The sequence below is a fragment of the Mytilus californianus genome, unplaced genomic scaffold (genome assembly GCF_021869535.1).
Source record: "Mytilus californianus isolate M0D057914Y unplaced genomic scaffold, xbMytCali1.0.p SCAF_7, whole genome shotgun sequence".
NCBI classification, from domain to species: Eukaryota; Metazoa; Mollusca; class Bivalvia; order Mytilida; family Mytilidae; genus Mytilus; species Mytilus californianus.
The window spans coordinates 88,590,576-88,611,229 of record NW_026262723.1 but is presented as its reverse complement, the minus strand read 5'-3'; the positions used below and the strand labels follow the sequence as shown (position 1 = coordinate 88,611,229).

At 31.4% G+C, this 20,654-nt stretch overlaps 1 protein-coding gene across 2 annotated transcripts in view; it reads right to left on the bottom strand.

Annotated features, from left to right (window-relative positions):
* Positions 1-1,848: 1,848 nt before the first annotated feature.
* The window catches only part of LOC127708291 (uncharacterized), a 28,242-nt gene continuing 9,436 nt past the window's right edge, over positions 1,849-20,654 (bottom strand). For both annotated transcript variants that reach the window (XM_052213142.1, XM_052213141.1), the window contains exons 2-4: positions 18,756-19,794; positions 9,919-10,083; positions 1,849-7,141 (exon numbers count right to left, since the gene is read on the bottom strand). In XM_052213142.1, the coding sequence (XP_052069102.1) occupies positions 6,597-7,141; positions 9,919-10,083; positions 18,756-19,443 (1,398 nt within the window). In that variant the 5' untranslated portion in view covers positions 19,444-19,794 and the 3' untranslated portion in view covers positions 1,849-6,596. The remainder of the gene's footprint in view (positions 7,142-9,918; positions 10,084-18,755; positions 19,795-20,654) is intronic.

The following is a 20,654-nucleotide window of genomic DNA, read 5'->3' as shown; positions in this document are numbered from 1 at the left end:
GACATATTTTGTACATGAAGCTGCAACACTTCACTAGATGCATCCCTTCACCAAATTATATGATGATTGGTCATTTAGTATGTATGAACTGTTGTATGTCATGTGAATAAAAATAGATGCGGGATAAAAGTATATTTAACAAAATGATATTTTAAATACAGTATCAAAGCAACTGAAACATGAAATAAGGTAATGAGACATTCTTGTTGCAAATGTTAGGTCCCTCCAAGATGCATCTGCAAACCATATTATAGTACTGTATGGTTTATAGTTTTCTTGGGAATGACTTTGGTAACACAGACACATACAATGCCTTTGGTACTCGACTGCTGAGGTGAACTAAACCAAAAGACTTATAAGTTTACCTATGATAATATTAATGGTTAGCATTGCCTATGATGAGTATAATATAACTAGCTAGAATAAGAGGAGGAATTTAAATACAGTGGACACCAAATAAATGTATAGATCAAAACAACAATTACTGTTTAATACTTGCATAAAAATTAAGAAAAGATCGAGAAAAAGTGCACTATTCTTGAGCACATATAGATATAAAAAAAAAACAGTGGGCTTGTGGTAGGGTGTTTGTATTGAGTGCAAGTGTAATGCGTTTGAAACCTGGCCAGGTCAAACACTAAGACTTTAAAATTGATATTTGCTGCTTCTTCGCTAAGCACCAAGCATAAAGGAGTCTGAGCAGAGATTGGTCTGCTCTAGTTTGAGCAGAGATTTGTCTGCTCTGAGTCAGAATCATGTGTCTGGGTAGGGTGACATGTCTTTCTGCAGACCGTTGTAATGTAACACATAAAAAAATCTGGGTTGTCATGTCATTCTTATACAAAGAAAGGTTCATATTCATAAGTTCTCATTCTGAATATGTATTTAATTTGCAATTGGATGTTAAACAGCCATCCACTATAATAAATGCTGTACTGTTACAGGACTGTCCCAGGTAAGGGGGAGGGTTTGGCGCCAGCTTACACGTTAAACCCTGCCACATTCTATATGTGCCTGTCCCTAGTCAGGAGCCTATAATTGAGTGGATGTTGTTTTTTGCTGTTTCTTATTTTTCTCGTTTATTGTTTTGCATAGTTTGTTCTTGTGTTGTACCATTACACCACTGTCCCAGGTTAGGGGAGGGTTGATGCCTTCAAACATGTTTAACCCCGACACATTCTGTTTGTGCCCGTTCCAAGTCAGGAGCTTGTAATTCAGTGGTTGTAGTTTTTTTGCTGTTTATCATATTTGGTTTTTTTTTGTTCATTGTTTTGTACATAAATCTGGCCACTAGTTTTCTTGTTTGAATTGTTTAACATTTGCATTTGTATATCATATTTCTTTGTTTTTTTGTTCATTGTTTTGTAAATAAATCTGGCCGTTAGTTTTCTCGTTTGAATTATCTTACATTCTCATTTCGGCGCCTTTTACAGCTGACTATGCCGTATGTGTTTTGTTCATTGTTGAAGGCCATCATTGTCTCATTGGTAATCATACCACATCTTCTAATGTTTATATGTATACCAACTGTCTTTAGTTTCAGGTGTTAACTTTTGTTTTTTGGTCAGAAAACTCAAAATTACCATGAATTTACTATTCACTTAAAACCATGCTTCTGACTGGCCCACTACTGGGATAGAAGTGAGGTATCTGGTATACATACTCTGTGTTGAAGGCCTCACTGTGACTTTGAGATGAAGAACAGCAATAAGTGCTGTTCCTTTGCTTTTTGTGTGTTTTTTACTGTGCATGTACTGATTTTTAGCCATGGATGGATACCCCATATCCTTTGTTTTTCTATTCTACTACAAAATAACAAAATTATACAAAAGAGATGAAAGACAAAAAATCATTTCTAAAATTTTATTGCAAATCCTATAAAAAGGATTCTAAAAGATACTAAATAAATATAAGATGGAATGAAACCAGTTAAAAAACACAACACATATAAAAACACATTTACATCTAATAAATAATTGGTACTGAATGATAACATACATAAAACAACAAAAACATCACAAGAAAATATTGTGGAATGATATGTATGTACACTGTACTGTTTCTTTTACCTTTATTCTGTTAAAAGGTGGCCAATATCATTTTATGAAAATGGTTATTGAAAACAAAATCTAAAATAAATTCTGATGTTATTTGGAAAGATGTTTTTTTCCCTTGTTGTCCCAAGTTCACTTAAGGGGTAAACTTATAAAATAAATTTTATAAAAATATGTTTCTAAAATGATACACACTTTACAAATCTCATTTCTTCAGAGAATGAAGAATATTTGAAATCATTTAAAAAACAACAGTAAATTAAAACAGCCTAGACCTATTATAATTTTACTTTTTGTCTTAAACAAAATTGCCGTCTTTAAAACTTCATACTCTTAAAAATATCTTGGGAAAACCTTGCTATAAAACATGCATTCAACTGCATTTAAAATGTTTTGTTTTCAAATTGCATAACAATTAACCAACTTGTCTAAAGCACCCTAACCCCTTTTCCACAGGGAATACCATTACCCCTTTTAAATTTTGCAGCATCCATAAATGACACATATGTCTAAGCAAATCCTATTTTGCCAGTTTAATAGATCTTAATATAGCAAAAGTATTCTTTCTTAATCAGTTATGTCTTAATGTTTGACACAAAAGTAATAATGGTTTTCTGATTTATATACAAATCTTTGGCACACCACATAAAAATCTCAAATATATTTGTAGCATAATATTCCATCAAACCTATGTTATCTCGAAGAACATGAGTTCAAGAAGTTATTTGCTGGTTGTTTAAAAACAGTTGATGGTATTCAAAATAAATTTTCTAATTGTCATGTTTCTCTATTACTGCTATATGAAGGTCTGGATGGGGATTCTTTCATTTCATTTAAAAGGTAATTTTTCTCTATTCTTTATTTTTTTTGCCCTTTATTCTGCACTAGTTGCCATTATTCTCTATTCTATAAACCCCATCCAGACCCTCCTATATCAAGTATTTTTATTTAAATTTATATGTGAGAACATTCTTATATCTACAGATGGCAAAAGATCAGACATAATGTTATGTTAGCTATTCTTATAAAATGACAGATTAGTTTTGATTTGCTTAAGTAAGGCTAAGCAAGCATCACCTCAAGAAATGGAAGTAAAAAATAAAAAATAGTTGATGCACCAATTTAAAAGTATAAAGGATTTAGAAACAAATCCTTCTAGAAAAGTTTACAAAATTCCTGAATGGCAAAAAGTACATACATGTATGCACAATAAATATTTTACAAATTTTTGTCTTGTTCTAATATTATGAGACAGATATATTTCCTTATATAAAAATAACAACAATAAAAAGACAAGCCTATTGTATTTTTTTTTAAAACATGATTTAAATATAAACAAGTTACAAAGTATAATCTCCCTGGTATTTCAGTTTTGTACATATAATGACAACAGATTTACCAAACAATACTAGTTTACTTATTATGATAAAATATTACATCATGTTGATATGTTGAGATATTTCATTAATCACAGATAATCTATCCTATGGAATTCATTGAAGATCAGATCTAAGGAAAGTCTAACTTCTTGTTCTTGAGTGTAAACTATAGTTGAGATCAGAGTTTAGAAATTTAACATTTGCAAGTTTTAATCTGTAATTTGAAGCTAACAAATTAATTGCATGAAATTGTCCTGCCGATTTATCACTAGAAAACTGAATTTTGTCAAATTTGTGATTGCAACTTTGACTTTTAGTATGAAAAAATAAGTATTTTGATGCATATTTAATTTCCTAAACTTACTTGTCCATAAAATTAGGTATTCATTGAAAGGCAATGCTGTAAAAGTGTTCCTAAATAGAGGGAAAAAATGAAAACTTAACTATTAAAAATTTTCTTTTAAAATTAAACAAAATTTGTCAAGTAAAAGTGTATATAATTTATGTTAAAACAACCAACAGCTACAACAGGAGAACATGATATGCCTGTCCTCCTTATTTTTGACCATTCAAGTCTATAAATCTAGTAAGACTGTATAAAATTTTATATGATAAGGTGAAATAACACTGACGTTTGCTTAACGGGGCATTACCTACGAGATATAAAAAAAATTAAAATATGATTTTTTTTTGTTCAATCATCAATGAAAGTGATACAGTGAAATATTAATTCACTTTTAGCAGCCAATTTGGTTCAATTTTGACAAAATAAGAATAAGAAACATCACTGATGAATTATTCACTTGCAAGTGAATAATTCAACCCCAATGAATCCGTATTCATGTGACATTTAATTTAACCCCTTAAATTGAGATGGGTTACGCATGTATTCAGCTATTAAAAGGAAAAGAATGTCAACATTGAAAGTGAAACTAAGGATGAATCATTTGGTTGACTGATTCGATCCACAAAAAATCATCCTTACACAGGTAAAAACGACGATAAACATACTTTTTAACCTACAATATGAAATCAAACAGACCTAGAAAAATCTGTTTTATATTTCTATTTATGTTTATATCAGGTTATATCTCGATGGTTAATTAGATGACGTCTAGACAAAGATACACACGAAATGCTGATATATATTATTGATTCCATGCATTGTTAATTGTTTATTTTAGACTCTTTGTAATTTGGATATATGTTTTAGTATGTTAAAAATCAAATATGAGAATTTGAGTAAAATCTATGAGGATGAATTTGACAGCTAATGCCCCTTTAAGACACAACAAAGTCTATATTTTGGCAAATAAATTCCAATAACTCTGCATGCTGGAATACAATTTGAAAAAAATGCCTAATTTGAAATGGAATTTTGTCTGTATAAAGGCAAATACTGTGTATTTTTTTTTGTAAAGATCCAATATTAAGTGCTCCAAATTCAGATAATCAAAGTCCCATAACTCTAGAACAAATTATCTAAAATTTGCCAAAATCAAAGAGAGCTTGTCTATAAAGAAAGAAAATTTCATACAGACCCAACAAAGCAAACTTAATTTATCAATGAAAAATGCCCTAAAAGGTAGATTTTCTAAAGATTTCAGTTTCAATTACTCTGGAACAAAAAAAAAATAAATTCTAAAAAATTGAAAGCTTGTTTTATTTGAACCAGTCATTGTGTAAAATTTCATAAAAAATTCAAGAAAAGCCTTCATGAGTTGAACATGCTCAAACAAACACATAGATATAGGAACAACACATGCCATAATATCTCCTTCATAACAGGGCCTATAAAAATAGTAAAATATTTGTTTTCCTAAGGTCTATAGATTCTTCTTTTTATACATAAAAATATATGATACATTTTTAACATGGGAATGTTTTGTGAAATATGTGAACAATGATAAATAGGTATTGTTAAAAGATCATGACAAAACTATGTATCTGGCAACAACTAATTCAACAAAATTGATATGTAACACTTGTAAGAAATATCCTTGTTATGAAAGACTTGAACACATGATATGTTATTCCACAGTTAATCACAGTATCTGCTATAAGCAAATAAGTCTTAACAAAGAACTCTATTGTAAATCAATGGTGATGATGAGAACTCTAATAATAACGAAGCTAATAATAGCCGTTAGAGGGCACCTGCTTCAATCAAAATACACAAATTTATCTTTACTTTGGTACCATTTAGAAGTATGACTTATTCATTTATCTAGAACACCATTACATAATCCAAGGCAAAAATGGCAATGTAACATTGAAATTTAAAATACCTTGATATTGTTTGTCTTTGACAAAGCAAAACTGCCTTCAAAATTTGCTTTTAGAATTCTACATTTCATTGAAAATTATTCTACAAACACATTCATTCTGTCATTTCTTTTTAAGAAAGCTAAAACATGACTTTTAAAACTAATAATAATAAAATATTTGGATCCATATCGTTAAATAATTATCACATTTACAACAATGTGAAAATAAGTAAAATCATTCTTAAGAAACAAGGCTTAACTTAAGAAACAAGGCTTAAAGCTCTAAAATAACACTAAGCACCTTCAAGAAACAACTTAACTCTTTTTATAACCTCTTACTAACAAACTAAAATCTTAAAGTTAATTGTAGGAAAAATTTTCCTCTGAGTCAATATGTTTTCATTACTTTGCCAGCTATTGCACAGCTACACAATTACTACTTAGTTTCTTAAATTAATCGATATCTTTAAAGCAATATATTTAAATTAAAACAATCTAACTACAACATTAGAAAGTCTTTACAAATACTGAATTGTGTATTCAAATTATAATGCTGCCATTATGATAATATCACAATGTTAATTGTACCAAAAGTTTATATTTGCATAGAAAGTATGTGATATGTTTTGAACAACCTGGTCGACTTTCTCTTTCCACTCTTTCTAGTTTAGGAAACAACTTGAATTGCTTTACTTTAAAGCTGTTTCTGAGAACCTCTCATTTCAATAACATGAATAAGGAGCCTTTCGACACACAACTTTCTTAGATGTACTTTAAGAATTCCTTTTTTGGTGAGTCAAGATATCACTTTGGAATTTTGAAAGTGTGACAGCCTTACAATCACCTGGATGAGCTAACAACAGTCCCTGCTTCTAATCCATACATTAAGCATGTAATTACAAAGCAGTGAATTGTGGGTAATCGTCATCACTGTCACCATTTCTCCTTCGTTGTCCCTCTACTGTGGCATCATCTAATGTTTGTAATGTTTGCTGAACAATATTATCTAAAGGTTCTCCATGATTAGCACTGGCAGAAGGCTGTCTACTGTGAGAACGTGAAATATTCACATCGTCAATGTTTGCTATATCATAGTCGGGACCTGTAAAGGCAACATCACCTCCTGCAGATTCCATGTCATGAGGTAGTGCAGGTCGAGAGGGATGAGTACTAACATGTGACCTGTAGGTAGGTGGTCTGGAATTTGGAAGACCTTCACGATTTGGAGGAAATGTTATCTGTATACCAGTTCTTACAGTACTGGCACGAGATCTATAGGACGGAGGATTGGAACTTGGTAAACTATAGTCTTCTGCTGGTATGTCATCTTCTTCCATGTCCATGGCACTCTGAGCCATCGCTAACTGATGTAAAGAATCTTGTAATGATGCATTGTATGATGGGGGAGGTCTGCGGTACTGAAATTCAGGGTACATAACTCCTGGAAAATATATATTTATCTGGTATCATCATGAAGTCATTTCACAGATGTTCTACTTATTAACATACTAGAAGTCAGATTAAAATTGTAATTAATGTATTGATTCAGTATAAATATAGACATCTTATTAATTACAAGTAGCAAAAATTCAGTGTACATGACAATTCTTTTTGTTAGTTTAATTGCTTTCTATGGTTGTTATTTCATTGAGGTATAACCCATATCTGCTTTATTCATACATGTAACTAAATTTCTGAAAAAGTTTTAATTTAATTTTTTCCTCAAGTCTTGCATTCTATTATAAATGGATATCTCCAGTACACCCATTTATTCTGTTTGTATGTATATTTGAAAGGGCTTTTAAATGGCAGGTTAGTTTTATTGGTTGAGAAATTTATTGTGGTAAAGTAAACCTTCACACCTCAAAGTTTCACTTACAAACTCTCATAAATTTAAATAATGACTACTGTGTTTAAAGAGTTGCAACATTCAATTTTAGACTTAATGGTTGCAACTGCAGTATTACTGGTTATGCCATGTATGATAACCTCCTTAATTGATGGAGACAATTTTTAAAATATAGCAATGTGTTATTCCTGTTCAAAAGCAATCAAAAGAAACAATGCTAAACAAAACAAAACAACAGAACAATTCTGCAAAAAATTGAGTGATTTATTGTCGTATAATATTATATAAATCTTACGAATGAAAAAGGTCTTACCAGTTATTAATGGCAATAAGGTTCAAATTTAGATCTCATTTCACTTTTAATCATACTGTTTAAAATGAACAAGTTGACTTTCAGGGGAGAGAAACCCTTACATGTCAACTTGAATATGATGGCAAAAAAGGGAGGACAAAGTAATGGTATATATATATGTACCTTGCAACTTTTATAAACAACCATTGTAAACCTTATAAACAAGAATTTGTCCATAGTTCACGGATGCCCCACTTGCGCTATCATTTTCTATGTTCAGTGGACTGTGAAATTGGGGTCAAAACTCTAATTTGACATTAAAATTAGAAAGATCATATCATAGGGAACATGTGTACTAAGTTTCAAGTTGATTGGACTTCAACTTCATCAAAAACTACCTTGATCAAAAACTTTAACCTGAAGCGGGACAGACGGACGAACAGACGAACAAATGAACGGACGCACAGACCGAAAAACATAATGCCCCTCTACTATCGTAGGTGGGGCATTAAAAAAAGGTGTTGTTTACAAATTACAATTTAAAAACATTCTTCAAATGAAATAAAGGTTTAATGAGTCAGAACTGAAACACTTTAGTCATTTCAATGACATTAAAGTTGCCTCAACATACAAAATCTTATATATGTATAAATAGTAATTATAACAACTTTTTAATACTAGGATTCATATGAGTGTCCTTTACAATGAAACTGGTCAACCACAAAGCAAGCTATAAAAGCTTTTTTCTCTACTTAAAAATCTAACCTTGGGCAAACTAACAAGTAAACAAAGCTTTCATCTCAATTTAAATTTCATAATGACTTAGGTTTTTAGCTCAGCGACCATGATGAAATGTCCCTGTGGAACCAAATTCATTTCTTTATAAATATTTTATCAAGGAAATGTAAAAAAAATAATTTGATTCATAATCTGGTTTGACATTATGTTTATGATACATCATTAAATAAAACGTTGCCTACAGGCATTCCATAGTAATGAAATATACGGCTGACTTCAGCTTGAGGACAACTTTTCCTCATGGGGTGATTTAAAATCAAACATACATACTATGGCAAAGAACAAAGAAATGTACAAAGACTTGTGGAGTCAGGTTAGATGTACATGACTTTACAGCAGACATTGTGGTTTATACGGAAATATCACTTAATCATAGGGCAATGCCTCAGGAATATCATGAAATACATACTCTATTGTACTTTAAATACACGAAATTAAAAAAGTTAGACACTAATGAATTTACAGTGCATAAAAATGTGACCTTTTCTTGAAATAACTTGCTTTATTTCAGAAGTTAAACTTAACGTTGCTGTCTCTCACAATTTCTTTCATTCACAGTAAAAAGGTAGACAATTAATGTCTTTTATCACATAAGAGCTGACACTTAATTCCCAACTGTAAATCTTTATCTTACAATGTTCTTCCTTGAAACAAAATAATAGTATTGTTCACTTCAACAATTTGTGACAATATGTTAAGTTCTTACAAAAGAATTAGAATGTGTTAGCCAGTCATGATAGAAGATATCAAAGTGTTGTTTCTAGGGAAATAAAATGTTATATATATAATTTCTCTAATTCTTCGTCAATTTATCCCTTTCTGCACCCATTGTATAAAAAAAATTTAATCAACGTGTGGTTTGTTTGATCTCAGTTCTTCATTGGTTAAAATCCGATTATGACGTTGAATTTTCTTGCTTTCCTCTGAATTTCCTATTGTGACGGCATGAAAAAAGGCAACCATGCCTGATGACGTCACATAGAAAGAACACATCTTTTTGCAGATCATTCGAAAAGAAGGAATAAATTTGCCTGCGTATTGTTTGAAAATCATTAGAGAAACAGATTCCACCACCAAATCTCGCGTAACACGATATTTATCCACTCTCGGTAGTTAAATTCTAAATATTTAAAACGCTCGGCAAGCCTCGTGTTTTAAATTTGAAAATTTAACTGTCTCGAGTGGATAAATATCGTATCACACTTGATGCAGTGGTAGAATCTATATATTATATTTGATATTTTAAAATTACCGGTATATATTTTACTTGTGAACCTACCTCCATACCACCTTTCATCTCCCCTCTGATGGCCACGTCTTCGTCTTCTTCGACCTCTTCGCCTACGAAAATCGCCAAGACCAAACAATGCATGTAAAGGTTCGTGACCTCTCGGTGTACACTTCCATCCAACTGCGACTACAACAACCAACAGAACACCCAAACCTGAAAAATTAGAATTTGTTAATTGTTTTTTTCTGAAAGTTTAAACAGTTTTTTCCCTTGAATGACCATTCTTGATAATTGCAGTTCTTCTTTTATTGATTTATTAATTGTTGCTTGCTTAGCATCCAATGGTTATTTTTTCATAAAAATGCATTATATCATTATAACTTGCTTACCACTCTGGTTCACACTACAACTTGATCAATATAAAAATAAGGAGTTGTGTTATGATTGCCAATGAGACCACTATCAACAAGAGACCAAAGGACAAGGATGAAAACAACTATAGGTCACGGTAAAGCCTTCAACAATGAGAGTAAATCTCATTCCTTATATTAAATCTATATTAGATTAGAGGCCCTGTTATGAAAACTGTGAAACAATCTAAAAAGAAAAAACAAGAGTCTGAATGCTGTCTCGTCTACTAAAAACCAATAAACGAAAACCAAATTTGGCAGATAGAAAACAATGACAACCACTGAATTACAATCTCCTGACTTTGGATAAGCACTTCAAAATGTTGCCTAAACATTTCTTGTGAGCACTCAAGCTTCTTCCTAACCTGGGACAGAGGTGTAATAGCACAACATAAGTAAAACTGTACAAACTCTAAAAATCATTTGGAAAAGGCATGTTTCATCAAAAGACAAGAAGCACAGCAAAACTGAACATTAAATACAAATCTGAAACTTAGTTCAAACTTCAAAGCCAATTTCAACTAATACTTATAAATATACCATGTTACCCAGACTTAACGCATTTATCATATAAATAAATTTAAAGAAGGTTTGGGTATCTGTCTCGCAGACAGCAACGGAAAGACATAGTTAAACCAAAAGAAATCTAAATAAATTCAACAGATACTATGAAAATCTGCCATAACAACCAAAATCCTCTAATAACCAAAAATATAAGAATATGAAAAGACACACATGTTATGCTAATTCAAAACCATGTAATAGGCTGTATGACTATATGAAGTATAAAAATGGAAATGGGGAATATGTCAAAGAGACAATCCCAATTTCTCACTCACTCGCCTTACATGCAGGACAACATCAGAAATGTGTTTCCATTAAAGGAAAATATTCTTTGAATGAGACTTTTTTATCCTTATATAACACACACAAAAATTAAAAAGACGATAGACATGAAAAAGCCATAAATCTAAAAACTTTGTCCAGGATCTGTGTAAACATTGTTTTTTGAGTACTATGTATTCTTTAAGAAAATCTATTTGCACACTAAATGTCGGAAGCATTTGATTTATCTAAATAAATGTTTGATTTATTTAAAGTAACAGTGCATGTTTCCTGAACAAAACAAGTTGTTTAAACTTCACTACATATGTCAATTGGTGTAAGAACACTTGCTGATACTGTTGGTTTTAAAGATTTATATCACAGCACATGTTATGTTTGGGTTAGACCCCAATATTTTATGACTGCAATAAAACCAAAATTAGAAAATAAATAATCCTGGATAACTGTAACCTTTGTAGAAATTTTTCTGACAAACCTAACATTAAAAATTGCATACTGTGTGACAAAGGTTGATATTGGAACACACACATATTATACATGTACATTTTAAAAGTTATTTATATATCTTCATGACCATCTTGCATAGGGCATGTCGGAATGCCTATATATGCATATGAAATATTAATGAAAGTTACATATGAATTAGGGAAAAATATGTACCATTATTAAAACTAACATATACATAAGCAATGGGACCACGAAAGTGACTGAAATATGCTGACACAGAAATGAAATACATTGCAATTACAAGACCATGATTGAAATGATATTTTTAAAAATTAAATTTCAGAATAAAACTAACACCGATTCAATACTGGCATATTTGTTTACACATATATATGGAACTTTAACAAATAAATTTAGTCAATCATGACTATCATGACTATGGAGGGGACATACTCACTTTGTGGTAATTTGGAAAAATCAGGAAACCAACTGAATCTACTTGTATGTGATAGATTATAGAGCTTGGTTAGTGGTTGTTTATCAAAGGCTCAAAACCCCAAAGGTGACTGGTCAATAGAAATACATGTATAGTCCATTTTGGTCCTCTTCTGACCATCAGTAAAAACCTTGCCAAAAGTTTGTTGTGAGGGATGTATAAATACGTAGCCACATCCAGTCAGAATTGGGACGTTAAATCTGATGTCTCATGTAGAGAGAATGCCATGCTCTCTGCACTTTAAGAACCCTTGCAACAACTCTTTGAGGGGTCCATAGGCGACATGTTATGTTGCAAGGCTAAATTTCCTATCCAATGAATGTTCATTTTCAAGCTGTTGTCCAAACTTCTTGCCCTTCATCACCCATAATAGGACCTACCTATTGTTTTAATTTGTTCTAGTCTTGAACATGCATGAAATACTTGCCATGTGATGTTAAGCAAACAACAATCAATCAATCAATCTGAGGCTTGATGGCTTCTAAGGCCAATGAGAGAACTGAAGGAAAATATACAAAAGTATACTTCAATCCTATATCTATTCTTAGCTAAAATGGTATTAAACCCCATTAAAAGAAGTACACATTGATGACAGATGTATGTTTAGCTAATTATATGTAAGTAACAATCATTAAAATGCATGGTCAAGGTGATTCATTTGTACATCAGAGTTTTCAAAATCTTTTTTTCCCTCATGGTCCTTGAAGAAAATCTGCTGGTCTTATCTATTATTTGTATTAAAAAATACCAAAAATGTGTCGGTCCTTTGTAAATGTTGGTGGATAAAACCTTCAGACCACCACTTTTCAAGAACTCATATATATTGCCTGAAAGTCTTCATATTAATATTTTTGATCATTTGAATGTAATGACACTTTTGATTTCCAAAATAAGCCATGTTTTATAAGAGATATGAATTGTAAAGAATGCACTGTATATAAAAGAGGGTATTACTCTGAAATTACAATTAAAAGCTATTATGCACTGAGAAATTCAGCTATTAATGCAATTTTTCTCCCATGAACAGAGAGTTTTTGATGAATGATTTTGGCCTTTTTTAGGGTGTAGCACATATTTTTCAATTGTGTATGATGTGTATACATGTATGATCTTACAATTCTAACACAAAAGAAGAACATTTGATCTTTGAAAATCAATATAGATATATGTCTACCATATTTACCCTGAAGTACATGTATACATATTGATTATAAAGGTTTGTAAGGACACTGTCATAAAACTTTATGGCAATGTTCACCTTAATTGAAAAGTTATAAGCTAACAGTTACTTGATAATAAGTACTGTTTCAAGACCAATAAATTTACATGATATGTACAAAGAAGTGAAAACAAATGTTATTATATGTATGACAACTACTTTAACACTAATTGATAAATATACTGTGTTTTTCTTGATTGATCTCATTTGTCATTTCTCATAAATTAATTACCAAGTGTAATTAACACACATAAATAATTTCTTTTGTGTCCTCTTCATTTCATGTATAATTATTTGCTTTTTTTTGGTGATGGCAGATCATACAGTGGTTTATTTGACAATGTTTGATATGTTTGCTTGTCAACCAGAGGCATATACAAACATATATATATATATATATGGTATGTCTCTGTGTCAACCAAACAAAACTAGAATGAGGTGATCTAGACTTTTGGTGATCACTGATATCCCCATCTACTGCATTACCCTTGAACATGTTGAAAGGTAAATGCCTACTGTCAATATCAAACTTGTACATTATGAATTTAAAGGATTCTGTCAAGTGGAATATTTACTATCATCCGAACAGTGGTGGTTCCTTTGGTTGCAAAAAAATCAATATCATGTTTCTCATGAGTTATATGACTTTTTGACTTGAAATTGTCCATCAGAAAAAATTTCCTCACTCCATTCAGCAGTATATATATATTCACTGTTATAAAATTACCCCCACCCCCTTTTCAAAAATTCTCAATTAACAAAAAATACAGTTTACAGGTATTGATTTACTGACATAACTCATAATTAGTAAATGTCAAATCCTCATCTGTTAATCATGTTAGTGTAGTCTATGGTTCAACATCATGTTAAATTCAAAAAGTTTCAGTTATATGGTACTTGATTTATCATTGGAAAACCCACAAACAATAAAACCCTATTTTTTAATATAATCAAGGGTATAAATTTTATATAGTGCAAGCCATAACCAGAAAAATCTACCTTGACCTGTATTGTATAGGCCATGGCATGTGTGTTCAAGGGCCATGTCTATTGAACAATAAATTGTCAGTACCCTAAAAAATTGGACAAAATGGAACTTAAGTTAAGTTAACCTGTTTTTTATTATGGTCTATGACATTGGTTAAAATTTCAAAAGATTTGGCCAAGGGGTATTTTAATTACAACAAATGTATCATCTAGAAATAAAAAGTGTAACAAGCAGTTGAATGGGTGACTGGACGGACAGACATGTGTTTCTAAAGTAACTTGTTTTTAAAAGATATACATACATGTATGTTCATTACAATAATCAAGATTGATCTATCACATGTAGACAGACACCAAACAAAAGGATATTTTCTAATCTGTTGTGCAACTATACATATACATGTATAGAATATTTTAAGAATATTTATTGTTCCAATTACAATGTAAGTACATGATTAATATGAAATGCATGTATGCATGTGTACTATGTTTTTAGCTTTTACACATACATTTGTGGCATAAGTGTTCGAAATTTCCATTGTTCTTAAGATTTTGTAAATACATTTTTACAGCAGATTATCTGTGTTGGTTTGTTCTCATTGTTATAACTTGTCCTTTTGGGTAAATTCTTGACAGGTATTGAACTCATCATTAACGAGGGTGGTAAAGGGTTATTTCCGTGCAAAGTGGTTTGCCATTTTTATTTCATGTGCAGCCGTGAAAAAGGTTCGTTATTTACCATGTTTCATGAAATCAGTAAAAAGATCAAATTTTTAATTGTTCGTTCATCGTGAAATGACAATTTTATTTCGCGTTCTTCAATGCAGATACCGCCCCTTTATGCCCCTCATTAACTACACTTCATCTCCTTTATTGCTTTATAATGTGTAAAATGAAAATAACACTTTATCAATTGCATGTGTCTGAAGCAATTTTCTGGATTTACTTAAAAGCTTCATCAGGTACGCTTGAACCCAAACATTTAAAAGCCAGGGATGTATAAGTACACAGAAAAGTTAGTAACACTATGACCAGAAGGAACTTAGCCAAAAGATAGACAAATTAATCAAAGGACAACTTTGCCTGAGGGAACTGGAACCTTTGTTCCTTAACTTTTTTTCTAAATTTGTCAAGGGAAATTTTAGAACAGCAAGTTATAAAGCATCTTAATAAGGCTACATAGTACTGCTTTTGCATTTTTCATTGAGATAACAAATTACATACCAAGGTCATCAGTGAAAGCTAACATACTTTTTCTAAATATTTCAATATTAAATGATTTTGTCAAATTTAATCAAGAAATATCCATGAAACAGTGACAAAACACTAGCAACAACACCCGATTTATTGATAAAGACTACACCGATTTATTGATAAAGACTTTCTTTTACTCAGTAGGGGTCCATCTCAAACCATATACAGACTGTTATCAAACGTCAATCATGTCAAATTTTCACCCTACTTATCTGTATTACATCAAATTGTCTGGCAAATATACCAGTCTAACTCCAATTTATCTATATAAATTTTCTATAATCCTACACAGGTGTATAGGGAATATATATCTTAATTAAACTGGCAGTGTTATCAGCACCTTGTATTTACCTGGAGGTCCAAAGACAAATCATACCTGTCAGGTAATATAGATTTTGTGTATCAAATGACCACTTGTCAATACACTTAGTTCTGACGTATCAACTAACCTGTCATAAGATAGATCTGGGCTAGATATATGCATATTGAAGTGCTACAGTCAAAAGAGATCCTTTGGAAGATATGTAAATATAATAGTCTAATGATGGGTGTAGGTCCAAACATCCAGTGAACCAGAAATATCAGTAGTGATCAAACCAAGATAGATACTACTTGATAAGTCCTGTAAGGTCTATAGGTCATGGACCACAATAAGATGCCAGGAGATAGATAGTTTGTAAGGTCTATAGGTCATGGACCACAATAAAATACCAGGTGCAAATTCCAGAATTATCTTCAGCACAGAAGTGATACCAACATTTAACATTTTCATGATTTTGTCCTTTTTGAAGTTTTTCCTTATGTGATATGTACAAATATCTATTTTTTGGCAATATCTAGGAAAATAAACAGAAAGTTTTAATACAAATGAAAAAAGAAGAAGAGGGTATGTCAATGAAACGACAAACATAAGGAATAAGAACATCTGTGGGTTTTGTTAATATGTTGTTAAATTTATATCCATCTGTTTGGAAGGATTAGGAGAATAAAAATTGAAAGTGTGAGATTATTTTAAGACAGGAAACAAGACATATAACCATGATAACTAAACTCTTATCCTTCTTTAATATATTGACATAAACTACAATTTACAGGAAGAGTACACTTCAACTGTAAGATAAAGTACAATGTGTCAGCTTATGGCAAGACAGATGTTGTTTGCAAAGTAAAGGGGACTTAGAAGAAAAAAAACCTTGCCTTTGATTATGGAACATTCCAAATTTGTCCCTTTCTTGATAAAACTTCATCAAGAATATTCAAAGTCATCATTTTGGAAAGAAATAAATACATACATGAGATGACTATTAAAAGATTTGTTAAAAAAAAATACTTGTGCCACGCTGTGTGAGGGTCTCGAAAAACTTAGTTTCTGTAACAACCAATAACCCTTAATTCATTTACTAAACAATGTATGTAACAAATTATGTCAGTGGCGATTCACTGTTGCCTTATTCAAGATAGCCCATAATGGTCATTCTATGGTTATCTGGGGTACCTCCTCTAAATTCTTATTTTCCAGAGATGGATTTAGGGGATGGGTGCCCCCTCCCCTTATGGAGCTACATTTATGGTTAATGCATAGTCTATATGATAATGTTGCTTTATTAGTGCTCCCTTCCCGTTTTTCAAAATCCTGGATCTCCATCTGTTTCCAGACTTATTGTTTCAGCTTTCATCAAAAACTGAGGAAGAAAAGACACACAAGGAAAGACAAGCAATAAGGAAACTATGCATGTTGACATTCTGTTACTGTACATTCTAAAAATATCCCAAGGCAAATCATGATGGATTGTTAACACATGGTCCATATATCATTTCCAATGATCAGACATTGTCAGATGATAAAATCAATCCATGTCAATCTGGTTCACAACATTTTATTTATTTAAATATTATAATAGGAAGATAGAGGAAAAGGTTCTATATGTATTTGTACAAAACTGTTGCTGTAATAAAATTTTGTATGCAAGTCTTCATATGCATGTAACGGCTGATCAACTTTAATGTAGTGTTTATATGCAAAAGTTTAATCAAGTGCAGCAACATTATTACTTTTGCTTAATCTACTGTTGATGTTATCTACCACAAAATATCAAGTTCTACTCTTTTTCAATAAAAAACTCTTTAATAATTTTGGTATACATACAATATGCTTTTGGCTTGTCAAAATACAAAAGTCTAAGTGTAAGTTATCTCAAAGTGTTATTTATCATGTTTGGCATGTGGGGGGGGGGGGGGGGGGGAAACAGATTCATATTCATTCATGTCATTTAATCCTTTATAAATGATAGTATTTATTAAATAAGGGAGGTGTGCTGGTAAGGTTATTACATGTATAACTTCCCCATGACTAATTCTAAATTATAAGTTAAATGAATCAATGTAACTATAGATTCCTATTGCTTTAAAATTTTAAATTATTTACTACCAGTACACAAGCTACATTGTACATCAGGGGAAAAAATGGAAACTGTAATATTAAATTGATGAAATTTAATATGAAATTCAATATTATCAAATTGAATAACAAAGAAGATCATACAAAATAAGGCACAACAAATGTTACTGTGTATTGCCTTATATTATAAATTAAACCACTTTTAATTGTACACATGTAATCTGATTGGGAATTTTATGTCACAAATCCTCAAATTAAAGGTTGGACATACAAATAAATCCATTGATTTAAATGTTGGCTAGATTTTCATCGGATTAGGCAATGCTCAGGAAAAATGAAGAATTGAATGTATTGAATGGGTAAATTAAAGTTTTATAATGAAATGGATTGCTTTAACTGATAATGGTTCTTATGACAAAATGTATAATACATATATGGTTAGAAAGACCAAACACATTAGCATATAAAAATACCAAATGACACAGACATTAACAACTATAGGTCACGGTACGTCCTTCAACAATGAGTAAAACCCATAGTCAGCTATAAAAGGCTTGTTTGACAAGTCTTCTAGTTGTATTGTCTTTTATTTCATTGAAGACAAGGCATGTTAACCTTTCTGGGGGTTTTTAATCAGAAAGTCCATGTTACTTATTATCTAATATTGCACTCACTGAATATCTGTCTTACCAGTCTGCCTTTATCAGAAGTATACACATAACTAAATCTTCCTTTTTTACCATATCAAAATATAACTATATGTACATGTATACTAGTATCTGAAATAAAATTTTGAAACACTAACCATTTTTTACATTTTGAACTTACCTATAAACATGATTGCTAAGAAAAGAAAACTATTTCCAGCAGCATGAAGAGCTGCAAGGACAATGCCAGTCACAACACAACATACTCCTAATAATGATAAAATTACTAAAATCCATCGAAAAGATGTAGAGGCTGCTAAACATGACAAGCATCCAGCCTTACAAGGTTCATCTTCACTGTTACTATGAGATCGCGACCTTGTTCTCCGTCTGTGTTGTTGATGTTGTCTTATTTGGCGAGATGGGTGATGCCGCACATGAACTTGACCTCGTTGATTGAGAATATGTGCAGGTGGAGTTTGTCTTATTTGTTGGCCATGTCGAGTAACAATAGGTGCCTGAGTAGACTGCTGTGATGGCACAACATGTGAGTGAAGTAAGTCCGGAATGGCTTCATGACGTATCTCAACCCGAGTTGTAAAAATTCCAGAGTTCGGATCATGTGTCGTGATATGGCGAGTTGATGGCATATTATTATGCTGAGATGTAACATTAGTTTGTGGATTACTCGAATGGTCAGGTCTTACAGCAGGATTATGTGGTTGGGTGACAACATTTCCCTGTCCCGTCACTGTAGAACTAGACGATGAATCAAATGACGAGCCACTGGAGCTGCTTACCTCAGTTGTTGTGCGTGTGCCCTCATCTCTTCTTGTCGCCTGAGTGACAGATTGTCCTACGTTAATCATTATGATTTTATTTGGTTATATAATCAGGATGATAAATTCAAGATAACATCAAAGACAAGAGCACAAGTCAGTTCACCCTGGGGCCATGTTGTACTGCCATTAGGTCCATGATCATCACAATGTGTACAAATTTACAATCGCATTGTTAAACATCCTCGGTATAGCTTGTCTTTGAACAAATCAGCAAAAGTATCCATAGTTTAAAATATCATTTCCTTTTATACAGGTGTTTAGTAGTTTGTTGAGCCAGATTTAATTTAATCCTTATCCTTGCAGTAAATCCTCTTACTATCTGTGTTTGTCATAAAACTGTCATTGTCTGGTATGAAGAATTCTAATGTTATTGACCATCTATAATAAAGAAAAATCCAGGTAAAGATAGGTATAATATAGGTAACACAAGGTAAAGTTCAATAATTACAACTCTTTTAGATGTATTACATCAAGGTATGTCATATACATACTTTTCTTTGTTCTGAACTAAGCTCCATACAAAACGTGTTCTCTCGAAAATGAATATCACAATGGACTATTGCAGAGTAAATAAGTGTAATACAAAGATAATAACCCAAGTCTATGTAAATAACAAATTAACAACATTTTACCTGTTTTGACACAGTTTTACCTTCATATGCTTTTGGACATCTAATATTGTGTATTGGTTACTAATTGTACAATAAAATAGTAATACGACTTTACATCTTCTATTAATAATAATATTCATGAGATTTAATTATGCAATACATAACTAATTATATATATAAGTTATAGCACAAAAATATCTCTTTTATGTTTCTTTCATTTGCTGTATATTACTTCAGGTGTAAAAGACTAATAGAAAACAATATTATGTCCAATCAGGTGTAACAAAACTTTATCATAATAACCACAGGTAATTTAGTGTAAGGTATAATTAAAGGCATAAGTTTGAAGATTTATAATACCACCAATCACTCAATGTCAATCAACTGACAGATTGTTAAAAATACATCAAATTTTTATACCCTTTAACCTTGTGACAAGAAACCTGATATTAATGTCAATAACACAGGTAAATAAACAAAGACCAGGAAATAAATTCTTAAATCTCTACAGACAAAAACTGTCTGCAAACTTTCTTATAATAATAGTAGTCTCAGCATGTGGTCATTTCAATTTTATTCGATTAAAAGTATGCAATTTTAATACCTGTACCAAGTCAGGAATATGAG